This window comes from Stegostoma tigrinum, chromosome 29, assembly GCF_030684315.1.
Source record: "Stegostoma tigrinum isolate sSteTig4 chromosome 29, sSteTig4.hap1, whole genome shotgun sequence".
Taxonomy (NCBI): Eukaryota; Metazoa; Chordata; class Chondrichthyes; order Orectolobiformes; family Stegostomatidae; genus Stegostoma; species Stegostoma tigrinum.
The window spans coordinates 4443903-4464541 of record NC_081382.1 but is presented as its reverse complement, the minus strand read 5'-3'; the positions used below and the strand labels follow the sequence as shown (position 1 = coordinate 4464541).

General features: G+C 50.2%; 1 protein-coding gene across 1 annotated transcript; it reads right to left on the bottom strand.

Annotated features, from left to right (window-relative positions):
* Positions 1 to 426: 426 nt before the first annotated feature.
* LOC125465513 (torsin-4A-A-like) lies at positions 427 to 20437 on the bottom strand. The gene is made up of 3 exons (XM_048559126.2): positions 20229 to 20437; positions 6704 to 6835; positions 427 to 2790 (listed from the first exon to the last, which is right to left on the bottom strand). The coding sequence occupies exon 3, from the start codon at positions 2751 to 2753 to the stop codon at positions 1476 to 1478; it is 1278 nt and encodes a 425-aa protein (XP_048415083.1). The 5' UTR covers positions 2754 to 2790; positions 6704 to 6835; positions 20229 to 20437; the 3' UTR covers positions 427 to 1475.
* Between the last annotated feature and the right edge of the window lie 202 nt (positions 20438 to 20639).

Here is a 20639-nt window from a genome sequence, read left to right as displayed (position 1 = left end):
CCCTCACTGTCTCTCCCACTGCCACCCCCACTGTCTCTCCTACTGCCACCCCACTGTCTCTCCCACTGCTATCCCCACTGTCTCTCCTACTGCTATCCCCACTGTCTCCCCCACTGTCTCTCCTACTGTCTCCCCCACTGTCTCTCCTATTGCCACCCCCACTGTCTCTCCCAGTGCCACCCCCACTGTTTCTCCCACTGCCACCCTCACTGTCTCTCCCACTGCCACCCCCACTGTCTTTCCCACTGCCACCCCCACTGTCTCTCCCACTGCCACCCCCACTGTCTTTCCCACTGCCACCCCCACTGTCTCTCCCACTGCCACCCCCACTGTCACTCCTACTGCCACCCCCACTGTCTCTCCCACTGTCTCTCCTACTGCTATCCCCACTGTCTCCCCCTCAGTCTCCCCCTCAGTCTCCCCCACTGTCACTCCCTCAGTCTCCCCCAGAGTCTATTCCCAGTGTCACACCCCACTGCCATGCCCAATGTGAATAAACAGTGACAGAGATCCACAGCACAATGAAGCCACATTCATTCAGGCTGAACTGACGAAACTGTGACCTAAAAGGTGACTGGACAGTCCCCAAGACCCTTCTGTGATTCCGCTCCCCACTGGCCGTCCCTGTCTTATTTCTAACGGTGGGGGAGAGATTGATGGTTGATTGTGATGGCGATGGATTGAATTTGTACAAACACTGATTGTCAATGACCGTCAGTGTGGAGGTCCAGGTCAGAAAGACAATCAGAGTCATCAACAGAAAGATATTACAGGAATGTCCACACCCCCGTCACTGGCACAAGGATTTCCCTCAGCACAAACTGCTCAATGGACCTGAGAGAGAGAGAGACGGGGAGAGGAGACAGGAGGAAACAGGGCTGTTTGATGTTAGGTTTAATGCTGTGGCTATGACTGTACGACTCATTTCATTGTGAGTAACCTGATCCCTGACTGACCACAACAGGCCAAGACCAATTCGACACAGATCCTGAGGTACAGAGCTGACCAGTGCAGGCATTGAACACACCAAGGGAGTGACTGGGTGAGGGAGTGATCGCAGTGAGGCAGTGACCACGGCGAGGGAGTGACCAAAATGAGGGAATGCCCAGGTGAGGAGGTGCCTGTTTGGAATTGCCATCTCTCCCTCTCTTACTCACTTCACTGCCACATTGACCACTCTTGGTCCATATTATTCAGTGACCCTCCCACGACCAGTGGCCAGGGCTGGTCATCCTCACTGCTGAGTACAGACTGAGACAGCCAACAATGGCAGACCGCCTTCCCCTCCACACTTCTTGCTCTGTCTCTCCTGAAATTCTCAATGGAATAGCGTGTCTGCCTCCTTCCCCCTACTTCCCCCCGACCCCGCCCCACCCCGGGACCTGGGGGTGGGTACCCAGTGGACCCTGCCAAACCTGGGAGATGCCAAGCTGTTGGCGCTGTCAGCTTGGCACACAGTATGGGTGCGCGGGGTCTCAATGCAGCAAGCTCACTCTGGAGCCAACGTACTTGCAGCCATGAATGGAATACTGGCGGCTCCCGGCTGAGTAATAGTTCAACTCCCTGGAGAGGTCATTGAGCTGAGTGGTGTCTGGGTAGTGTCCCTCCCTCATCATCGCCTCCAGGAAGCAGCCCTCAATGTGAATCCTCTCCAGGAGAGTGAACGGGATGATTTCGGCGTGGTTCCAGATTGGGTGGAACTGGCTCAATGATGACTGCACATTGAACAGCAGCTCTTCCAACCTGGTCAGCTCCCTGGCCAGGCCGCTGGAGGCATTCTGGAGCACAAACCTGGTGATTTCGCCCTGCCCATAGTTGCTGATTAAGACATAGACCGCGTTCAGGAACTCGTTGGGCTGGTGAGGCTGCAAGTAGGCCTGGAGAAAATCCAACAAGGCCGGCCGCATGAACTCCACCTCGTCGAAGATGAGCAGAGGGATCTTCTCCTCTTCCTCTGCCTGGCTGACCATGTTGGCAATGCGCCCCGCCAACTCCTGCAGGCAACTGGTGCCATTGTCCTGATCTGGGCAGTGGTGCAGGACGAAATACTGTAACACCAGCTCGTTGCTCAGTACAGAGCGGAAATGCTTCGCCAGCAGTCTCCCAACCAGGCTCTTCCCAACCCCACTGGGCCCATTGAAGGACAGCACCAGTGGCTTGTTGTGAATGTGAGTGGCCAGGTAGTCCCTCAGCAACTCCATCAGGGTGTTGATTGCTTCGGTCTGACCAAAGACATCCCTCTTGAGTGTCTTCTCCAGCCCTGCCAAGTCATACTTCAGGACGTTATCATCCAGGTTCTCAATGGCGTTGTATATCTGGAAGAAAACGATGAGGCTCAGCAGGAACAGGCAGTTCTTGGCCTTGCTTTTCTTCTCCTCAGGCAGGTACTTCCTGGTGTCGCTTGGATACAGTACTTTGCGTTTCTTGTTGGAGCGCTTCCTCTTCATGGTTTTGACCGGCAGTTTCTCGAAAGTGAAATGTTCGGCCGATTTGGCTCTGTGCTTGAAGGCTCGATCCAGCAGGTCCTGGCCTTTGGTCGGCAGGTACCGGGTAGGCGCCCTGCCCCCTGGCCCTTCATCGCCTGCAGCCTCACTCTGTTCCATGCTCACTCGCCTCCTCTTCATGACAAGGTACTTGTGGCGAATCCGACAGGCTGCCCTGAGAGGGGACGTCACCGTGGAGATGCGATGCTTGGAGCCCAGCAGGCCTTTGGGAGCTGCTTCCATCATGGGTGTTGTTGCCTCCATGTCCATCTCCCGAACCTTCACACTCCACCGATCACTGCTGGGCCTGCAACAACAACATGCATGTATGTATACATTTATATAGTGCCTCCAGAAGCAGCAAAAGCCCCTCTGAGGAACTTCCACTGGAGTGACTACCACAGAAAATGACCGATTATCAGGAAAAAACCCATCAGGTTCACTGATGTCCTTTAGGGAAGGAAACTGCCAGCCTTACCTGGTCTGGCCTACATGTGACTCCAGGCCCACAGCTTAACTGCCCCCTGAGTAATAAATGCTGTCTAAAAGTGACACCCTCATCCGGTGAATGAATAAAGAAAACGGCAGCGGGCCTTGTGAGGTTTTATCAGGGCAATGTCCGAAGGGTCAGTGAAAGTGACAGGTTTAAAAAACATCTTTGATTGAGCTGTTCTGAGAGGGAATTCTAAGTTTCGGGAGCAGGCAGCTGAAGGCATATCCCCAGGGAAGGGTTCCACAAAAAGACAAGGACTAGGGGAATGCAAAGGGAAACTACATTCATAAAACCGGTCAGCGATGTCAATAACCGTGACTTTCATCCAAAATATTCTGCTTTATTTAAATTCATTCTCAGGATGTGGGCATCGCTGACTGGGCCAGTATTTTATTTCTTGCCCGTCCCCAGTTACCCTTGAGAAGGTGGGGGTGAGCTGCCTTCTTGAGCCGCTGCAGTCCTCCTGCTGTGGGTTGATCCACAATGCCCTGAGGGAGGGAATTCCAGGATTTTGACCGTGTGAAGCGACAGTGAAGGAACGGCGATATATTTTAAGTCAGGATGGTGAGTGGTTGGAGGGGAACTTAGAGGGGGTGGTGTTCTCATGGACCTGCTACCCATGTCCTTCTAGATGGAAGTGGGCAGGGGTTTGGAAGGTGCTGTCTGAGGATGAATTTCTGCGGTGCATCTTGTAGATAGTACACACTGCTCTGTCAGTGGGGGAGGGAGTGGATGTGGTACCAATCAAGCGGCTGCTTTGTCCTGGATGGTGTCAAGTTTCTTGAGTGTTGTTAGAGCTGCACCCATCCAGGCAAGTGGGCAGTATTCCATCACACTCCTGACTTGTGCCTTGGAGATGGTGGACAGGCTTTGGGGAGTCAGGAGGTGAGTTACTCGCCACAGTATTCCTAACTTCTGGCCTGCTCTCGTAGCCACTGTGTTCATGTGGTGAGTCCAGTTGAGTTTCTGGTCAATGGTAACACCCAGGATGTTGATAGTGTTGGATTAAGTGATGGTAACACCATTGAACGTTGGGGGGGCAGCGGTTAGATTATCTCTTATTGGTCATAGCCTGGCATTTGTGGGGCGCAAATGTCACTTGTCAGCCCAAGCCTGGATATTGTTTAGATCTTGCTGCATTTGAACATGGGCTGCTTCAGTATCTGAGGAGTCACGGATGGTGCTGAACATTGTGCAATCATCGGCGAACATCCCTAATTCTGACCTTATGAAGGAGGGATGGTCACTGGTAAAGCAGCTGAAGATAGCTGGGCCGAGGACACTGCAGCCTGAGAAGAGGGAGTGTCTGAGCTGCCCTCATGCTCTGATTTGCACTGGGTGGCTTCTACCTCTTCCCTTGACCGGGGAGAATGTTTCTGGAAAGTCCTAGCGTAGCTTTCCTCGCTGCCAGAGGTTATGTGGCAGCAGCAGGGATCTGCGTACACAACAGAGAAGTTGTTTAGTGCAGTCCACACAATATCAGGAAGTTGTTTTCATAAGTACTGCTTCTGTTCTGCAGCAGTAGATTTCCTGCTCCTTTTGTTCACACTCAGTAACTTAGAGTAACAGTTAACACACTTTGTTACTGAGTTGAACTTAGTTGCAGCATATAGAAGGTTGTAGGAGAGTCTGGCCTGTTGGGGCTGGTCCCAGATGTAGAGAGCGAAAGCACCGGGCTCCACTCTGCCAATGGATAGTGCGAAGGGATCAGACACAGGCCGGAACCGCTGTGAGTGAGCAAGTGTTATAGTCCTCCAACTTCCTGCAGCCTCGGGAATGCTGTGGTTTTGTTAGCGCCCGTCTGGGATTTAACTGCACAGGGGAAATCACAGAATGAGAGGGAGAGGGGCTGAAGGAGGACGTTCGGCCCACTCTAACGATGCCAGCTCTTCAGAAACCAATCCAAATCACCCCACAGCCCTGCTCTCCCCACCACCCCCACAGTCCTGGCCTGCTTTCTCGCCTGCCTGCTCTCAGGCACAACTACAATGCATTCTAACAACACGCCACCCTTAATATATCCTTAGAATCTGCTGCCTCTGTTGTTAGTTCCTGTAAATTGGGATTGACCACGCTCCTCCAACATCTGCCAATTTGCTGAAAGCCTTGAGCATTTCAAACCCCTTGATGAAGATCTTTGTTTATCTCCTGTTCCTTCTATCCCTCACCACTCCATGTTTCGGAGCCCTGTGTCCCTCGCAAGGACCGACTGGGATCGGGGAAGGTTACGTAGAGATTGACAAAGCTACAAATGTTAGAGAATGGAGGGGCTGTCAATATCAGGAAAGCAGCAACAATCTGAAGCTGAGACAGGACCTGACACCCAGGGAGTTTGTCAGGGTCAATCTCCAGGAGGCACAGAACTGTCAGATGGCCCAGAGCTCAGGATTGCAAAAATAAGACAGTCATGAATAAATCTACTGAGGAATCCAGCTGAAATCTCTTCTCTAAGCGAGAACATGAAATCCGCTCCATCAGGAGGTGATGGTGTCCGTCAGGACAGATTGATTTCAGGGAACACAGACCAGTCGAGCACAGGGATGGGCCCTTCGGCCCAGAGCGTTGTACCAAACATGACGCCAAATTAAACAACAACTCATCAACACACAGGGATAAAGGAACAGGAGGATACACTGATGGAGTGAGAGGAATAACAGATGTGGGCACTGCTGGCTGGCCAGCATTTCTTGCCTGGCCCTAGTGGCCCTTGAGAAGGTGATGGTGAGCTGCCTTCTTGAGCCGCTGCAGACCACCTGCTGTGGGTTTAGCCACAATGCCCTTAGGGAGGGGATTGCAGGATTTTGACCCAGCGACAGTGAAGGAATGGTGATACATTTCCAAGTCAGGATGGTGGGCACCTGGGAGGTGGTGGTGTTCTCATGTATCTGCTGCCCTGTGCCTTTGGTGGCAGTGCTGGTGGGTTTGGGAGTGTGAAGGCCACAGTGAAGAATTGAAGTGTGCTGCTGCAATGGGAGATGGGAGTCTCACAGCACAGGAACAGTCTCTGCTTCCCTTAAAGAGATCCAGCTCTCCCACTGTACCCAGGTGTGAAGCTGGGGTCAGTGAAAGCTATCAGTGAGCTGGGCACTGGCACTCGTGTGTAATGCGCATGCTGTGGGTGTGTGTGCGAGTGTGTGTCATGTGGGCTTTTGTGTGTGTGAATGAATGAGATGGGAGGAGAGAGAGAGAGAGTGTGTGTGTGTGTGTGTGTGTGTGTGTGTGTGTGTGTGTGTGTGTGTGTGTGTGTGTGTGTGTGTGTTTGTGTGTGGGGGGGTTGGGTGTGAGAGAATGTGTGAGAGTGTGGCTGTGAGAGTGTATGTGCTGTGAATCTATGTGTGTGAGGCTGTAGGGCTGCATGTGTGTGACTAAATGAGTTTGAACACGTGTGTGTGCGTATGAGGGTGAGTGTGACTGTGTGTGTGTGTGAGCATGTGCATGAGTGTGCGTGTATGTCTGTGTTTGTGAGAGAGAGTGTGTGTGAGAGAGTGACTGTGTGTGTGTCTGTGTGTGTGTGTGCGCACGTGTGTGTGAGTGTGTGTGTGCGCGCATGTGTTTGAGTGTGTATGTGCATGTGAGTGAGTGTGAGAGTGAGTGTGTGTGAGTGTGCGCGTGAGTGTGCGTGCATGTTTTATCCCAGAATGCGGGTGTTGAAAGAGAGAGACACGGGAATGTTTGCTGGGACTATGAAACTCTCGCTGAGAATCTAAAAGATTATGAGTTCTCTCACCAGCCCACACGGCGACTCTGCAATGTCTGTGCGCTCTCCTGGACTCAGTGCTCGGAGCCAGGCCCTCCTACAAACCGCCCTGGGCGTTCTCCCAGCTTGCCACGTGTAGACCCATTGCTGCTTTGCTTTAATCTGGAATGAAGTTAAAACAGATGTTGAATGTGGCTCCCAGCCACTCTGTGGGTTATATCAAATCTTCATTTTAGATGAAAGATGTCATCGAAAATTGAACCACAACCTTTCAGGTGAGTAGATATGAAGTAATGGAGAGTGGACACAGCAGCGAAAACAAAGCAGTGGCCAGTGTAAAAGCCAACAAATGGGCTCCTGAAGGGTAAGGCAGCGGATGTGGTGTACATGGACCTCCAAAAGGTACTTGATAAATACTACAGAGCAAGGGGGCAGCTTCGAATTAGAAGATTCAAAGGGACAGTGGAAACATGTAGGCAGTATTGTCAGAGGTAATAAAATGTGAGGCCGGATGAACACAGCAGGCCAAGCAGCATCTCAGGAGCACAAAAGCTGACGTTTCGGGCTTAGACCCTTCATCAGAGAGGGGGATGGGGTGAGGGAACTGGAATAAATAGGGAGAGAGGGGGAGGCGGACCGAAGATGGAGAGAGAAAAGAAGATAGGTGGAGAGAGTATAGGTGGGGAGGTAGGGAGGGGATAGGTCAGTCCAGGGAAGACGGACAGGTCAAGGAGGTGGGATGAGGTTAGTAGGTAGATGGGGCTGCGGCTTGGGGTGGGAGGAAGGGATGGGTGAGAGGAAGAACAGGTTAGGGAGGCAGAGACAGGTTGGACTGGTTTTGGGATGCAGTGGGTGCAGGGGATGAGCTGGGCTGGTTGTGTGGTGCAGTGGGGGGAGGGGACGAACTGGGCTGGTTTTGGGATGCGGTGGGGGAAGGGGAGATTTTGAAACTGGTGAAGTCCACATTGATACCATAGGCTGCAGGGTTCCCAAGCGGAATATGAGTTGCTGTTCCTGCAACCTTCGGGTGGCATCATTGTGGCACTGCAGGAGGCCCATGATGGACATGTCATCTAAAGAATGGGAGGGGGAGTGGAAATGGTTTGCGACTGGGAGGTGCAGTTGTTTATTGCGAACTGAGCAGAGGTGTTCTGCAAAGCAGACTCCAAGCCTCCGCTTGGTTTCCCCAATGTAGAGGATGCCACACCAGGTACAGTGGATGCAGTATACCACATTGGCAGACGTGCAGGTGAACCTCTGCTTAATGTGGAATGTCATCTTGGGGCCTGGGATAGGGGTGAGGGAGGAGGTGTGGGGGCAAGTGTAGCATTTCCTGTGGTTGCAGGGGAAGGTGCCGGGTGTGGTGGGGTTGGACGGCAGTGTGGAGCGAACAAGGGAGTCACGGAGAGAGTGGTCTCTCCGGAAAGCAGACAGGGGTGGGGATGGAAAAATGTCTTGGGTGGTGGGGTCGGATTGTAGATGGCGGAAGTGTCGGAGGATGATGCGTTGTATCCGGAGGTTGGTGGGGTGGTGTGTGAGAACGAGGGGGATCCTCTTTGGGCGGTTGTGGCGGGGGCGGGGTGTGAGGGATGTGTTGCGAGAAATGCGGGAGACGCGGTCAAGGGCATTCTCGATAACTGTCGGGGGAAAGTTGCGGTCCTTGAAGAACTTGGACATCTGGGATGTGCGGGAGTGGAATGTCTTATCGTGGGAGCAGATGCGGCGGAGGCAGAGGAATTGGGAATAGGGGATGGAATTTTTGCAGGAGGGTGGGTGGGAGGAGGTGTATTCTAGGTTGCTATGGGAGTCGGTGGGCTTGAAATGGACATCAGTTACAAGCTGGTTGCCTGAGATGGAGACTGAGAGGTCCAAGAAGGTGAGGGATGTGCTGGAGATGGCCCAGGTGAACTGAAGGTTGGGGTGGAAGGTGTTGGTGAAGTGGATGAACTGTTCGAGCTCCTCTGGGGAGCAAGAGGCGGTGCCGATACAGTCATCAATGTACCGGAGGAAGAGGTGGGGTTTGAGGCCTGTGTAGGTGCGGAAGAGGGACTGTTCCACATAACCTACAAAGAGGCAGGCATAGCTGGGGCCCATGCGGGTGCCCATGGCCACCCCCTTAGTCTGTAGGAAGTGGGAGGAGTCAAAAGAGAAGTTGTTGAGGGTGAGGACGAGTTCGGCTAGGCGGATGTGGGTGTCGGTGGAGGGGGACTGGTCGGGCCTGCGGGACAGGGAGAAGCGGACAGCCTTGAGGCCATCTGCATGCGGAATGCAGGTGTATAGGGACTGGACATCCATGGTGAAGATGAGGCGTTGGGGGCCAGGGAATTGGAAGTCCTGGAGGAGGTGGAGGGCGTGGGTGGTGTCACGGACGTAGGTGGGGAGTTTCTGGACCAAAGGGGAGAAAATGGAGTCCAGTAGGTGGAGATGAGTTCGGTGGGGCAGGAACAGGCTGAGACAATGGGTCGACCAGGGCAGGCAGGTTTGTGGATTTTGGGAAGGAGGTAGAAATGGGCCGTGCGGGGTTGGGGAACAATGAGGTTGGAGGCTGTGGGTGGGAGGTCCCCTGAGGTGATGAGGTCGTGAATGGTGTTGGAGATGATGGTTTGGTGCTCGGGTGTGGGGTCATGATCAAGGGGGCGGTAGGAGGTGGTGTCGGAGAGTTGGCGTTTGGCCTCGGCGATGTAGAGGTCAGTTCGCCATACTACCACTGCGCCACCCTTGTCTGCGGGTTTGATGGTGAGGTTGGGGTTGGAGCGGAGGGCTGCCCGTTCTGCGGGGGAGAGGTTGGAGTGGGTGAGAGGGGTGGAGAGGTTGAGGCGGTTACTGTCTCGACGGCAGTTAGAGATGAAGAGGTCGAGGGAAGGTAGGAGGCCTGGGGGTGGTGTCCAGGAGGAGGACTTATGTTGGAAGCGGGTGAAGTGGTCAGTGGAGGGAGGGTTAGGCTCCCGGTTGAAGAAGTAGGCATGGAGGTGAAGAGCAGTTTTTCCGCCGTCTATGTCCAATCGTGACTGGTATTCGTTGATGTGTGGTTGTAGGGGGACAAAGGTGAGCCCCTTACTAAGGACTAACCGTTCGTCCTTATATTGTCAGAGAGACAGGAAGGAAAGTATAACTTTCAGACCTAATGTCTTCCCCATAACCAGAAGCCAATGTCAAACTACATGATAGCCCCCTCAACAAAGCCAATATCTGTCTAGACTTAGCTGGATATAAACCTACCAGAGGTCTCCAAATCAACAGCACCTACGTACCTCACTTGCGTTACAAAAAGAAACATCAGCAAAGCTTTTAGTGGAGTTATAGTCGTGGAGTCATACGGCATGGAAACAGACCATCCTATCCCGCCTGGCCACGTCAACATTCCCAAACTAAACTAGTCCCATCTGCCTGGGCTTGGCACGTGTCCCTCCAAACATTTCTTTTTCATCTACTTATTCAAATATCTTTTAAATGTTGTAATCATACCCACATCTACCACTTCCTCTGCACGTTCATTCCACACACAAAACGCTCTGTATAAAAAAGTTGCCTCTCATGTCTTTGTTAAAACTTTCTCCTCTCACCTTAAAGACTTTCCCCCCAGATCCCCCACCCGAGGGAAAAGACACTACCATTCACCTTATGTATGATTTTATCAACCTCTGTTAGGTCACCAGATACATTCGACGCACTCATGAGAGAGCCCAGAACGTCACCCAGGCAGAATGTGACGCCATTCGTCCTCTCAAGACCAATCACAACATTGGCATCAAACCAGCAGACAAAGGAGAAACCATTGTCATACACAACAGAACAGGCCACTGCAAGGAAGCATACCGACAGACTTGTGAGCAACCAGGCACACTACAGACAACTTCCTGCTGATACGCCTAAAGAAGACACCCATCAACTGAACAGACTGATCAAGACCTTTGATCCAGACATTCAGAATAGCCTACACCCATGAACTTCTCACATTGGGGACTCCTACTGCCTTCTGAAGATACACAAAGCCAACAAGCCTGGATATCCCATCTAATCAGGCAACGGGACCCTGTGTGATAACCTCTCTGCTTATGTTGAGGGCAACCCATTGTACAAAGAATGCCACTTTCTGCCGTGACTCTACAGATTTCTTACAGCAACTCAGCACCTACAGACCATTCTGAGTATAGTTTTGACACTCTACACCAGCATCTGCCAGAAAGACTGCTTCACAGCAACAGCTTCGGTAGTCTAGATCGCCAACTGCCAATTTCCAGATGCCATCCTACCACTCATCCGCTTCATCCTCGACCACAACATCTCCACCTTCAACAACTAGTTCTTCAGCCAGACACATGGAAGAGCCATAGGGACAAAATGTGTACTCCAATATGTCAACATTTTCATACATATGGTCAAGACAGACTACTTTGCTGCACAGGACTTCCAACCAACGCTATATACCAGATACACTGATGGCATTTTATTCCTCTGGACTGATGGCAAGGAATCACTGAAACAATTACATAATGATATCAACAGGTTTCATCCCACCTTCAGACTTATCATGGACTACTCTTCTGAATCAGTCTTATTCTTGGACACACACAGCTCCATAAGGAGCAGACACCTCAGTACCTCACTCTACTGCAAGCCCATGGATAACTGCACTTCTCTAGCTTCCATCCTATACTTGAAGAAGTCACCCCTAATGGACAAGCCCTGCACATACACAGGATCTGCTCAGGTGAGGAGTAACGCGATGGACAGCCAAAGATGCTGGAAGACACCCTCAAAAGAACGGGATATGATGCTCAACTCATCGATCACCAGTTCTGATGTGCCACAGCAAAAAACTGCATCCACCTCCACAGAAGACAGATGCAGGACATGGCCGATAGAGTACACTTTGTTGTCCAGTACTTTCCTGGAGGAGTGAGACTACACCCTGTACTTCGCAGCCTTCAACATGTAATCATTGATGATGAGCACCTCACCAAGATCCTCCCCACACCTCCACTTCTTGCCTTAATCTGAACGTTGTTCGCAGCAAATTGCCCAGCGTTCAGGATAACATTGATCACAGCACCATACAGCCCTGTCATGGCAACCTCTGTCAGACATGTTAGATCATCAACATGGACACCACCCACCACGTGCACGGCAGATACTCATGTGCCTCAGCTGACATCAACTATCTCATACACTGCAGGCGAGGATACTCTGAGGCATGGCATATTGGCGAGACCAGGCCGACAATGGATGATCTCTCTGCCTTAATTAGTTTGTACAGTTCTGGATTACTCTTACTTTGGTTAGACCCTCAGCATGCAACTCTTATACCTGTCGTATTATTCCAGTCAATTGGTTTGTCTCCAGCACCACCTTATTTTGAACTTCTTGTAATTATCTCTTTGCCTCATTTAATCGGGTTGTAGGTCATCCCTTCACTAGTTACTCAGCTGTTGACACTTAACTCACAGCATCTGATACTCTCAATCACCAGAGACTTACTATTTAACATTCCAGTCACACCATTTGTATGACCTTTACATCTGTCTGCCTGTTGTGTGACTTCTGACTCTGAGCAATGAAGACAGGCATGCCAAACAGCTTCTTAACCATCCTATCTACATGTGATGCACACTTTGAAGAATTATGAATTTGAACCCCTAGGTCTCTCCATTCTATAACATTACCAAAGACCGTACTTTTAGTTGTATAAGTCCTGTCCTTGTTTGTTTTACCAAACCTCGCATTTATCCAAATTAAACTCCATCTGCCACTCCTCAGCCCATCGACCCAATTGATCAAGATTCCTTTGAAGTCTTAGAAAACCTTCTTCACCGTTCACTATACCACCAATCCTGGTGTCATCTCCAAACTTAATAACCATGCCTTCTATATTCTCATCTAAATCATTTGTATAAATGACAAACAAAAGTGAACCCAGCACTGACCCTGTGGAACACCGCAGGTCACAGGCCTCCAGTCCGAACCAGCCGTCCACCATTACTCTCTGTCTCCTGGCATTAAGCCAATTTTGTGCCCAGTTGACAAGCTCACCCTGAATGCCAAGTAATCTGACTTTACTAATTAGTCTACCATTGGAACCTTGTCAAAGGCTTTACTAAAATCCAAATAAACATCTACCACTCTGCCTTCATCAATCTTCGTGGTTAATTCCTGAAAAAACTCAATCAAGTTTGTAAGATAAGATCTCCCTTGCACAACACCGTTACGACGATCCTTAATCATTCCCTGCCTCTCCAAATGCACACAAATCTGATCTTTCAGAATCACCCTCAACAAATTACCTACCATCGAAGTCAAATTCACAGGTCTATAGTTCCCAGGCTTCTCCTTATGTGCCTTCTTAAACAAAGGCACTATGTTAACCTTGATCCCATCATTCAGCACCTCACCCATATATATAGATGATGCAGATATTTCTGCAAGGAGCTTCTCAATTCCCTCCCAAACTTCCTTCAAAATCTGGGATACACTAGATCAGGTCCTGGAGATTTATCTACCCTTATATTTTATAAGACTTGCAGCTTTTTCTCTTTTGTAATGTCAACTGTTTTCAAAACATCAACATTTACTTCCCCGAGTTCTTAAGCCTCTATTTCTTTCTCCTCAGTAAAATCTGATGGGAAATATTCATTTAATATATCTCCCATTTCCTGAGGTTCAACACAAAAACAAGCCCTTTGATCTTTAAGGGATCCTGTCTCCTTCCAGATGACCTCTTGGTCTTAGCTTACTTGTAGAATCTCTTTGGATTATCTTTAACCTAAATTGCCAAGGCTATCTCGTATCCTCTCTTTGCCTTCCTGATCTACATCTCAAGAATGCCCCTACACACTTTATATTGAGTGTGTGAGTTCCTCAGGGATCTTGCTTTTCCTCATAAATACAAACCCAGGGTGCAGGAGACAATTTCAAAGCTTGCGATGATACAACTCTTTCGAGCAATGTAACTTGTCAAGGGGGCAGTACAGAACTTCAAAAGATATGAACAGGCAGGTGGAGGGAACAGATGACGTTCAACACAGAGAAGTGTGTAAAGATGCATTTTTGGAGTAGGAACATTGAGAAAGTATAAAAGGTCCAATTCTAAAGTGCCTGCAGGAGCTGAGAGACTTGGGTGTAAATGTATGTAGGTTGTTGAAGGTAGAAGGACAGAAAAAGGGGGCCATCAACAAAGCAAATGCTTCATAAATAAGAGCAGGGAGGCTATGCCGAACCTGTGGAGGGCACTGGCTGGAGCACTGTGCACTGTGTAAGTGTCCCATTACTGAATGAGAAGGATGCAAATGCATTCGAGTGAGAGCAGGAGACATTTTTAATGATAGTTCCAAGGATGAGACACATCAGTTAGGAGGAGAGATTGGAGAAGTTGGCACTGTTTTCCTCAGAGCGGAAGACAGGAGGTGGTATTTGAGAGAAGTTTTCAGAATAATGTGGGATCTGGACAGAGTAGATCGGGATAAACTATTCCTGCTTATAAAAGGGCTGAGAACCAAGCAGCACAGATTTAAAGTAATTTGCAAAAGAAGCAAAGGTGAGTTGAGAAAAAGCCTCTCAGGCAGTGAGCACTTCAGACCTGGAATGCACTGAGTGGAAACATGGTTGAGACAGGTTCAATAGGTGCATTCACAAGGGAGATGATCATTTGAATAAAGACATTTGAATAAAATCATTTGAATAAAAACAACACAGGTTACGAGGCAAAGGCCAGAGATTGGTAAGGAGTTGTGTTGTTCATTTGGAGAGACAGTACAGAGCTGACGGGCTGAAAGACGTTCTCCAACTTCAGAACCATAATGTGAAAGTCAGCCTCACCCCCCAATACGTTTTGTCAATGACGTAAACATGGCTCAGATTAGACCTCAGCATGCAGCTCTTACACCTATCATGTTATTCCAGTCATTTGGATTGTCTCCAGCACCAACTTATTTTTAATTTTTTTTTGTAATTATCTCCTTGCCTCATTTAATCAGATTTTATGTCATCAGCTCCGCTCAGCTTTTCCCCATGGGGTCAACAAATGGATGTAACATGAATCTTTCTCAACATTATCCTGAAAACCTGTTCGGACAGAGACACAGAGAAAACTGCACCAAGTCCCAGTCCATGTGGCTCTGTGATGGAATACCCATTCCTGCTTCTTGTGCCACTCACTGACCGTGGCCCCTCTCTGTCTCTCCAGCTAGTCTCTGAGGTACCTCTGCTTGGCTTCATCTGGCCTTGTGCCCCCACACCCTCCAGCTGCTACCTCCTGCCGCCAGCAGGATCGAACCCAAAATGCTGCAATTCTCTCCCAAAGTTGTTCCACCTGTAACTACAGCAGGAGTGCTGGCACAGCTCAGTGGCCGGATTAGGTGCCCCACCCCAGCTCACAGACCCCCACGCACCAGGCTTGTGGTGACCATTACCTGTGTATCCCAAAGTACAATGTAGCCATGGTTCAAGCAGACCAGAGATGTGCCACGCTTTTGTGAGAGGCCGGTACATTCTGATACCAAGCTCTGGGCAGTTCGGGCAAGCGTGGTCACTGCAAGTGGGCCCCGAGACGTTGGCGCTCAGTATCCAAGATGGTGGCCACAAGGTGGCAGCGTTGAGCTGGGAGCCAGGGCAGGGGGGCAGCGGGGTGGAGGTGGGTGAGGTGGAAGTCACCAGGGACCTGCTCAGACTATACATCAGGAATGGTCAGCTCCTGGCGGTCAGGGGGTCAGACCTAATGAGGCCAGACCTACAGTTATCTAGGTTGTTGACAACTTCCAGCAAACAGCGCCTCACCACTGCCCCATGAGAATTTCATCCTTAATGTGTTCCTATTGCCCTCACTCGCTGCCCCTCACTGCCCTCGCTCTGTGGGTTTCTCTGGGAGTATCCCCTCCTTGCTCTCAGAGTGTCTGTGTGCTCCTCAGCTAGTCCAGATCTGACGTTGCCTCTGTCTCACTAAGACTGCCCTCTCAGGAGCCCTGTCACTTCTCGTAAGGGACGATTATCAGCATTTTCTGGGCAGAGTTGGTGGGGAAAAGCTGCGCCCACTCAGAGAAGGACCAAGAACGAGAAAAACACAGATTTAAAGGGCTTGGTGCAAAAGAGGCAATGACATGGAGACAGCAGGAAACTGGGTGGCTCAGTGGTGAGCACTGCCACCTCACAGCGCCAGGGACCCAGGTTCGATTCCAGCCTCGGGCGAGGAATGTGGAATTAGCACACTCTCCCTGTGTCTGTGCGGGTTTACTCCGGGTACTCCGGTTTCCTCCCACAGTCCAAAGATGTGCAGGCTAGGTGGATTGGCCGTGCTATATTACCCATAGCGTTCAGGGATGTGTAGATTAGGTGGGTTATAGGGGGACGGGTCTGTGCAGGTGGATGTGGCTTTGTTGGGCCGAAGGGCCTGTTTCCACACTATAGGGATTCTATGAAACTGCAGTCAGAGTTAATAAGCGTGGAGCTGTAGGAACACAGCAACATCAGAGGAGCAGGAAAGTTGATGCTTCAGGTTGGGACCCTTCTTCAGGAAAAGTGGGGCTGGGATGGACGAGGTCAGAAATCACACAACACCAAATCATAGCGCTGACACCTGAAGGAGGAGCAAGGCTCTGAAAGCTTGTGTTTTCAAATAAACCCGTTGGATCTCAACCCTGTGTCGTGTGATTTCTGACCAACAGAAGGAAGGCTATAGTGTGAAAACCTTTTTCACCCAGTGACTGGTTAGCCTGAAATGCACTGCATGCAAATGTGCCAGCGTCCAGTTCAAACAAGGCGATCAAAAGGGGGTTTGGATAGGAATAGTGGTCAGGGTTACAGGATAAAGGTTGGAGTTTGAAACTACATGATGAAATTAGACTAATGAGCCAGCGCAGGCTAAATAGTCTCTTTCAACATTGCAACAATTCTGAGATTGTCATATAAACTCAATGTCGATGCACACAGTCAGGAAACACAGAATCACAACATGTTTTTGCTTGTTCCTACAGGCTGTACTAAGGGGTATTGGATACAGCGGAGTTCCTCGATGTTTGCAATGTGGAATTTGGTTATTACTGGGACCGCAACAACAAAAACTTGCATTTAGGTGTCGCCTCGAACACAGAACAACACCCCCAGACACTTCAGGGGAGTCTGACCCAATGGAAGTTGACACCAAAGTGTTAACAGAATGACCAAAGGGCTGCCCGAAGGTGAAGGCTTTACTGACAATGGGCTGCAGGATTGGGCAGATTTGGTTCTGATCTAGATCAGCCTTGATCTGACTGACCATTCTGTCCATCCCAAGGCCTAGAAAGGGCTTCCCTTGCAGAATGATTTAGGGAGAGAATTCCAGAACTTGAGGCACAGCTGGCTGTGGTGTTAGGCTCCAAAGTGGTTTCTTCAAACCAAACCATTAAAGGTTAAAGGGTGATTGGACAGGACAATGAGGTGGAAAAGTACATGAAAAACAGGCCTGATGTCCATCCTGGGCCTCCTGCAGTGCCACAAATGATGCCACCTGTAGGTTGCAGGAACAGCAACTCATATTCCGCTTGGGAACCCTGCGGCTCAATGGTATCAATGTGGATTTCACCAGCTTCAAAATCGCCCCTCCCCCCACTGCATCCCAAAACCAGCCCCGCTCATCCCTGCCTCCCTAATCTGTTCTTCCTCTCACTTATCCCCTCCTCTCACCTCAAGCCGCATCTCCATTTCCCACCTCCCAACCTCATCCCACCCCCTTGACCTGTCCATCCTCCCCAGGCTGACCTATCCCCTCCCTACCTCCCCACCCATACTCTCCTCTCCACCTGTCTTCTCCTTTATCCATCTTTAGTCCACCTCCCCCTCTCTCCCTATTTATTCCAGTTCCCTCTCCCCATCCCCCTCTCTGATGAAGGGTCTAGGCCCGAAACATCAGCTTTTGTGCTCCTGAGATGCTGCTTGGCCTGCTGTGTTCATCCAGCTCCACACTTTGTTATCTCTGAAGCAGGAACAGTCCGTTTTAACTGGGGGGAGGGGGGAAACTGCCTGCTTGTGCCGTTTACATAGGACCACCTGGGCTTGTTTACAACCTGCTTTGTAAGGGCTGGGAAACAGCTGAAGGTACTATGAAAATGGTGATACAGCAGGTAGCCAGAACAGTATTCATATCAGGGACTCTGTCCCAATCAATGGACCTTCCCTAACGGACTGGGATTGCAAGACTGGGGTCGTTGGCCTTTCCCCATTGGGCTATGGGATCGGTGCCATAGAATCTGAGACAGAGCTCCCATTGCCACAGTTGCCAATGTCACTGACTCAGCAAATCAGTGTGATTCTCACTTAGTTACAGGATCATACAGCACAGAAACAGACCCTTCGGTCCGACCAGTCCATTCCAAACTAAACTAGTCCCACCTGCCTGCTCCTGGCCCATATCCCCCAAACATTTCTTGTTCATGTACTTACCCAAATGTCTTATAAACATTGTAACTGTGCCTGCATGCACCACTCCCTCTGGAAGTTCATTCCACAGATGAACCCTCTCTGTGTAAAAAAGTTGTTCCTCAAGTCCTTTTTAAATCTTTCTCCTCTCACCTTAAAAACATGCCCTCGAGTCTTAAAATCCCCCACCCTAGGGAAAGGACACCTGCCACTCACCTGCCCCTCATGATTTTATAAACTTCTGTAAGGTCACCCTCAACTTCCTAAACTCCAGTGGAAAAAAGTCCCAGCCTCTCCGACTTCTCCTTAGAACTCTGTACCCGGTAACGTCCCAGTAAATCTCTTCTGAAGCCTCTCCAGCTTAATAATATCCTTTCTATATCAGGGTGACCAGAACTGGACACAATACTCCAGAAGAAGCCTCAACAATGTCCTGTAGACTTGTTCAATACATAAATCAAGAGTACAGTTTAAGCTAATAGATGCACTCGTTAATTTGCACATTAAGTAGATTAAGTGAGTAAATTTGCTTCACGCCTTGTTGCATTAATTTTGATCAGTCTTTAAAGAAGTTTTAGGTACTTTTAGGCCTAGCCATGCACTGACTGACAGCACTTTCCCAAGAGAGTAGGAACAGAGCACGAACTCATTCATTGCCTACCTGGTTGCTCACACTCTCTCTGCTCTGCTTTGTGTCTTTAATGCTTTAAAGGATTTGAGAGTGGGCTGCCCAGCTGTCGGTGTTGGTTCTGATCAGGCAATGGTGATGAGTTTGTGAGGAGTGGGGCAGCGCAGAGGGTTAGCAGTGTGGGAGTGGCGAGAATGAGGGAGGCGTGAGAGTGGTACAGCATGCTGGGATGTGGGTCGAATGGCAGGAAGAGAGTGAGTACGTGTGTGGTATCAGAGAGAAGGTGATGGCACTCAGACAGGCTGAGTGGAGAAGGGCAGTAACCTCCTTCTTGCCTTCCCTGCTAGTTGCCATTTTTAGAAGCCACAGTAGCCCTGTCATTGCCCCGTACTATCCCAGCTGGTAGCATCAGTGCATGCCTGGCATCTTCTGGGTGACGGCCACCTCTGCCAGTCCTGGCAGGTAAGAGGAGGTTCGTCCCCTCACCACCAGGCCCTCCACGAGCCTGCCCACAAAGTGAGGCACCAAGTGCAAATACCATATAGCGGGCAAACGTCAGGCATCATATTGGCAGAGACAGGGAGGCTGGTCTAATCTGGGACATCCAGGCAGAGGCCAGGTTCTACAAGAGACAGTGAGTTGGGGGCCCAGGCTAGCAACAGACCCAGCAGGGACAGGGCAGGAGTTAATGAGGTGGCTTTGGGGCAATAACATAAGAAAAAAAGACTCACTGGGCCGCATTGGGAGAAACACCCCCACCCCCCCCACCAATTCCATAACACTCCAAAGTTCACCAAAGCCATGATTTAACTCAAAGACAGGGAGGGCAATAGAGACACAGGGTGAGGGCAATAGGGGCACAGGGTGAGGGTAAGAGGGACACGGGGTGAGGTGACAGGGACACAGGGTGAGGGTAATAGGGGCACAAGGTGAGGGTAACAGGGGTACACATTGAGGGTAACAGGTACGGAGAATGCAGTTTATAAGGGTACAGGGTCGGGGTAACAGGGACACAGGGAGAGAATAAAAAAAAGAGGGAAACAGAGCAGAGGGTCAGTGTAAGAGGGAGACACAGTGAGGGCAGGATATAGTCAGACAGAGAGAAGGGTCAGAGAGAGTACTGCACATTGCTCTCCACTTACAGTCCAGGCCCTATCTTGTACATGTCCCACTGCGGAAGCAGCGTTTCAGGGGGAACATGGAGTGGTTGGAGGGTGCCTAGCTCCTGAGGGTGAACGACCACCTGGTCGTTGGCGGTAATTGCTGGGAAACGGAAGGCCATGAGTGTATTCGGATAACTGCACCGAGCCTGAAAATGCTAACTGTGCTATGTGAACAGGAAGGTACTCTCTCACAGCTGCACACTTGAAGTCGGTGCGATTTCAACTTGGGAGTCTTGGATTTCTGAACATTATAAAGAGTTAGTGGAGCGAGGAAGTTTTCTCGCTGACCCCATTCATGCTGGGAATCGACACTGACCAGCTCAGAGACACAGACCATTCTCCGTGTAGCTGTAGCCCCAGGTACATTAGAGGAACTGCCTACCTTCCAAAGACGGTGAACAGCCCCCTCACGGTGCAGGGGGTGGGTTCTCAGCCCTGGGCTCGCACATTGACGGAAACTTCTCGAACAGGAAAGAAAATGCTTCTAGCAACACACACGTTCAACTAACTGCACGCTCAGCAACAGCGAGCACACAGAGAGAGAGAGGCGGCGGGGGTGGGGAACTGCATAGTCACCAGACTTTAACCATAACTTCATCAAGAAAACCACTTCCCCTACGCTAGATCCCTCCCACTGTAACATGGTAACAAGATCACACAGTGCAACACGGTAACAAGATCCCCTCACTGTAACAAAATTGCTCCCACTGTAATTTTGCAGAAAGATTGCTCTGGCTGTAACGCTGTAACATCAAAACATGATTGATCCCACTGTAACACTGTAACAAAATCC

Bases quoted from the DNA above. Each gene is read 5' to 3' on its own strand.
- LOC125465513 (XM_048559126.2), bottom strand. From the start codon at position 2,753: ATGGACATGGAGGCAACAACACCCATGATGGAAGCAGCTCCCAAAGGC.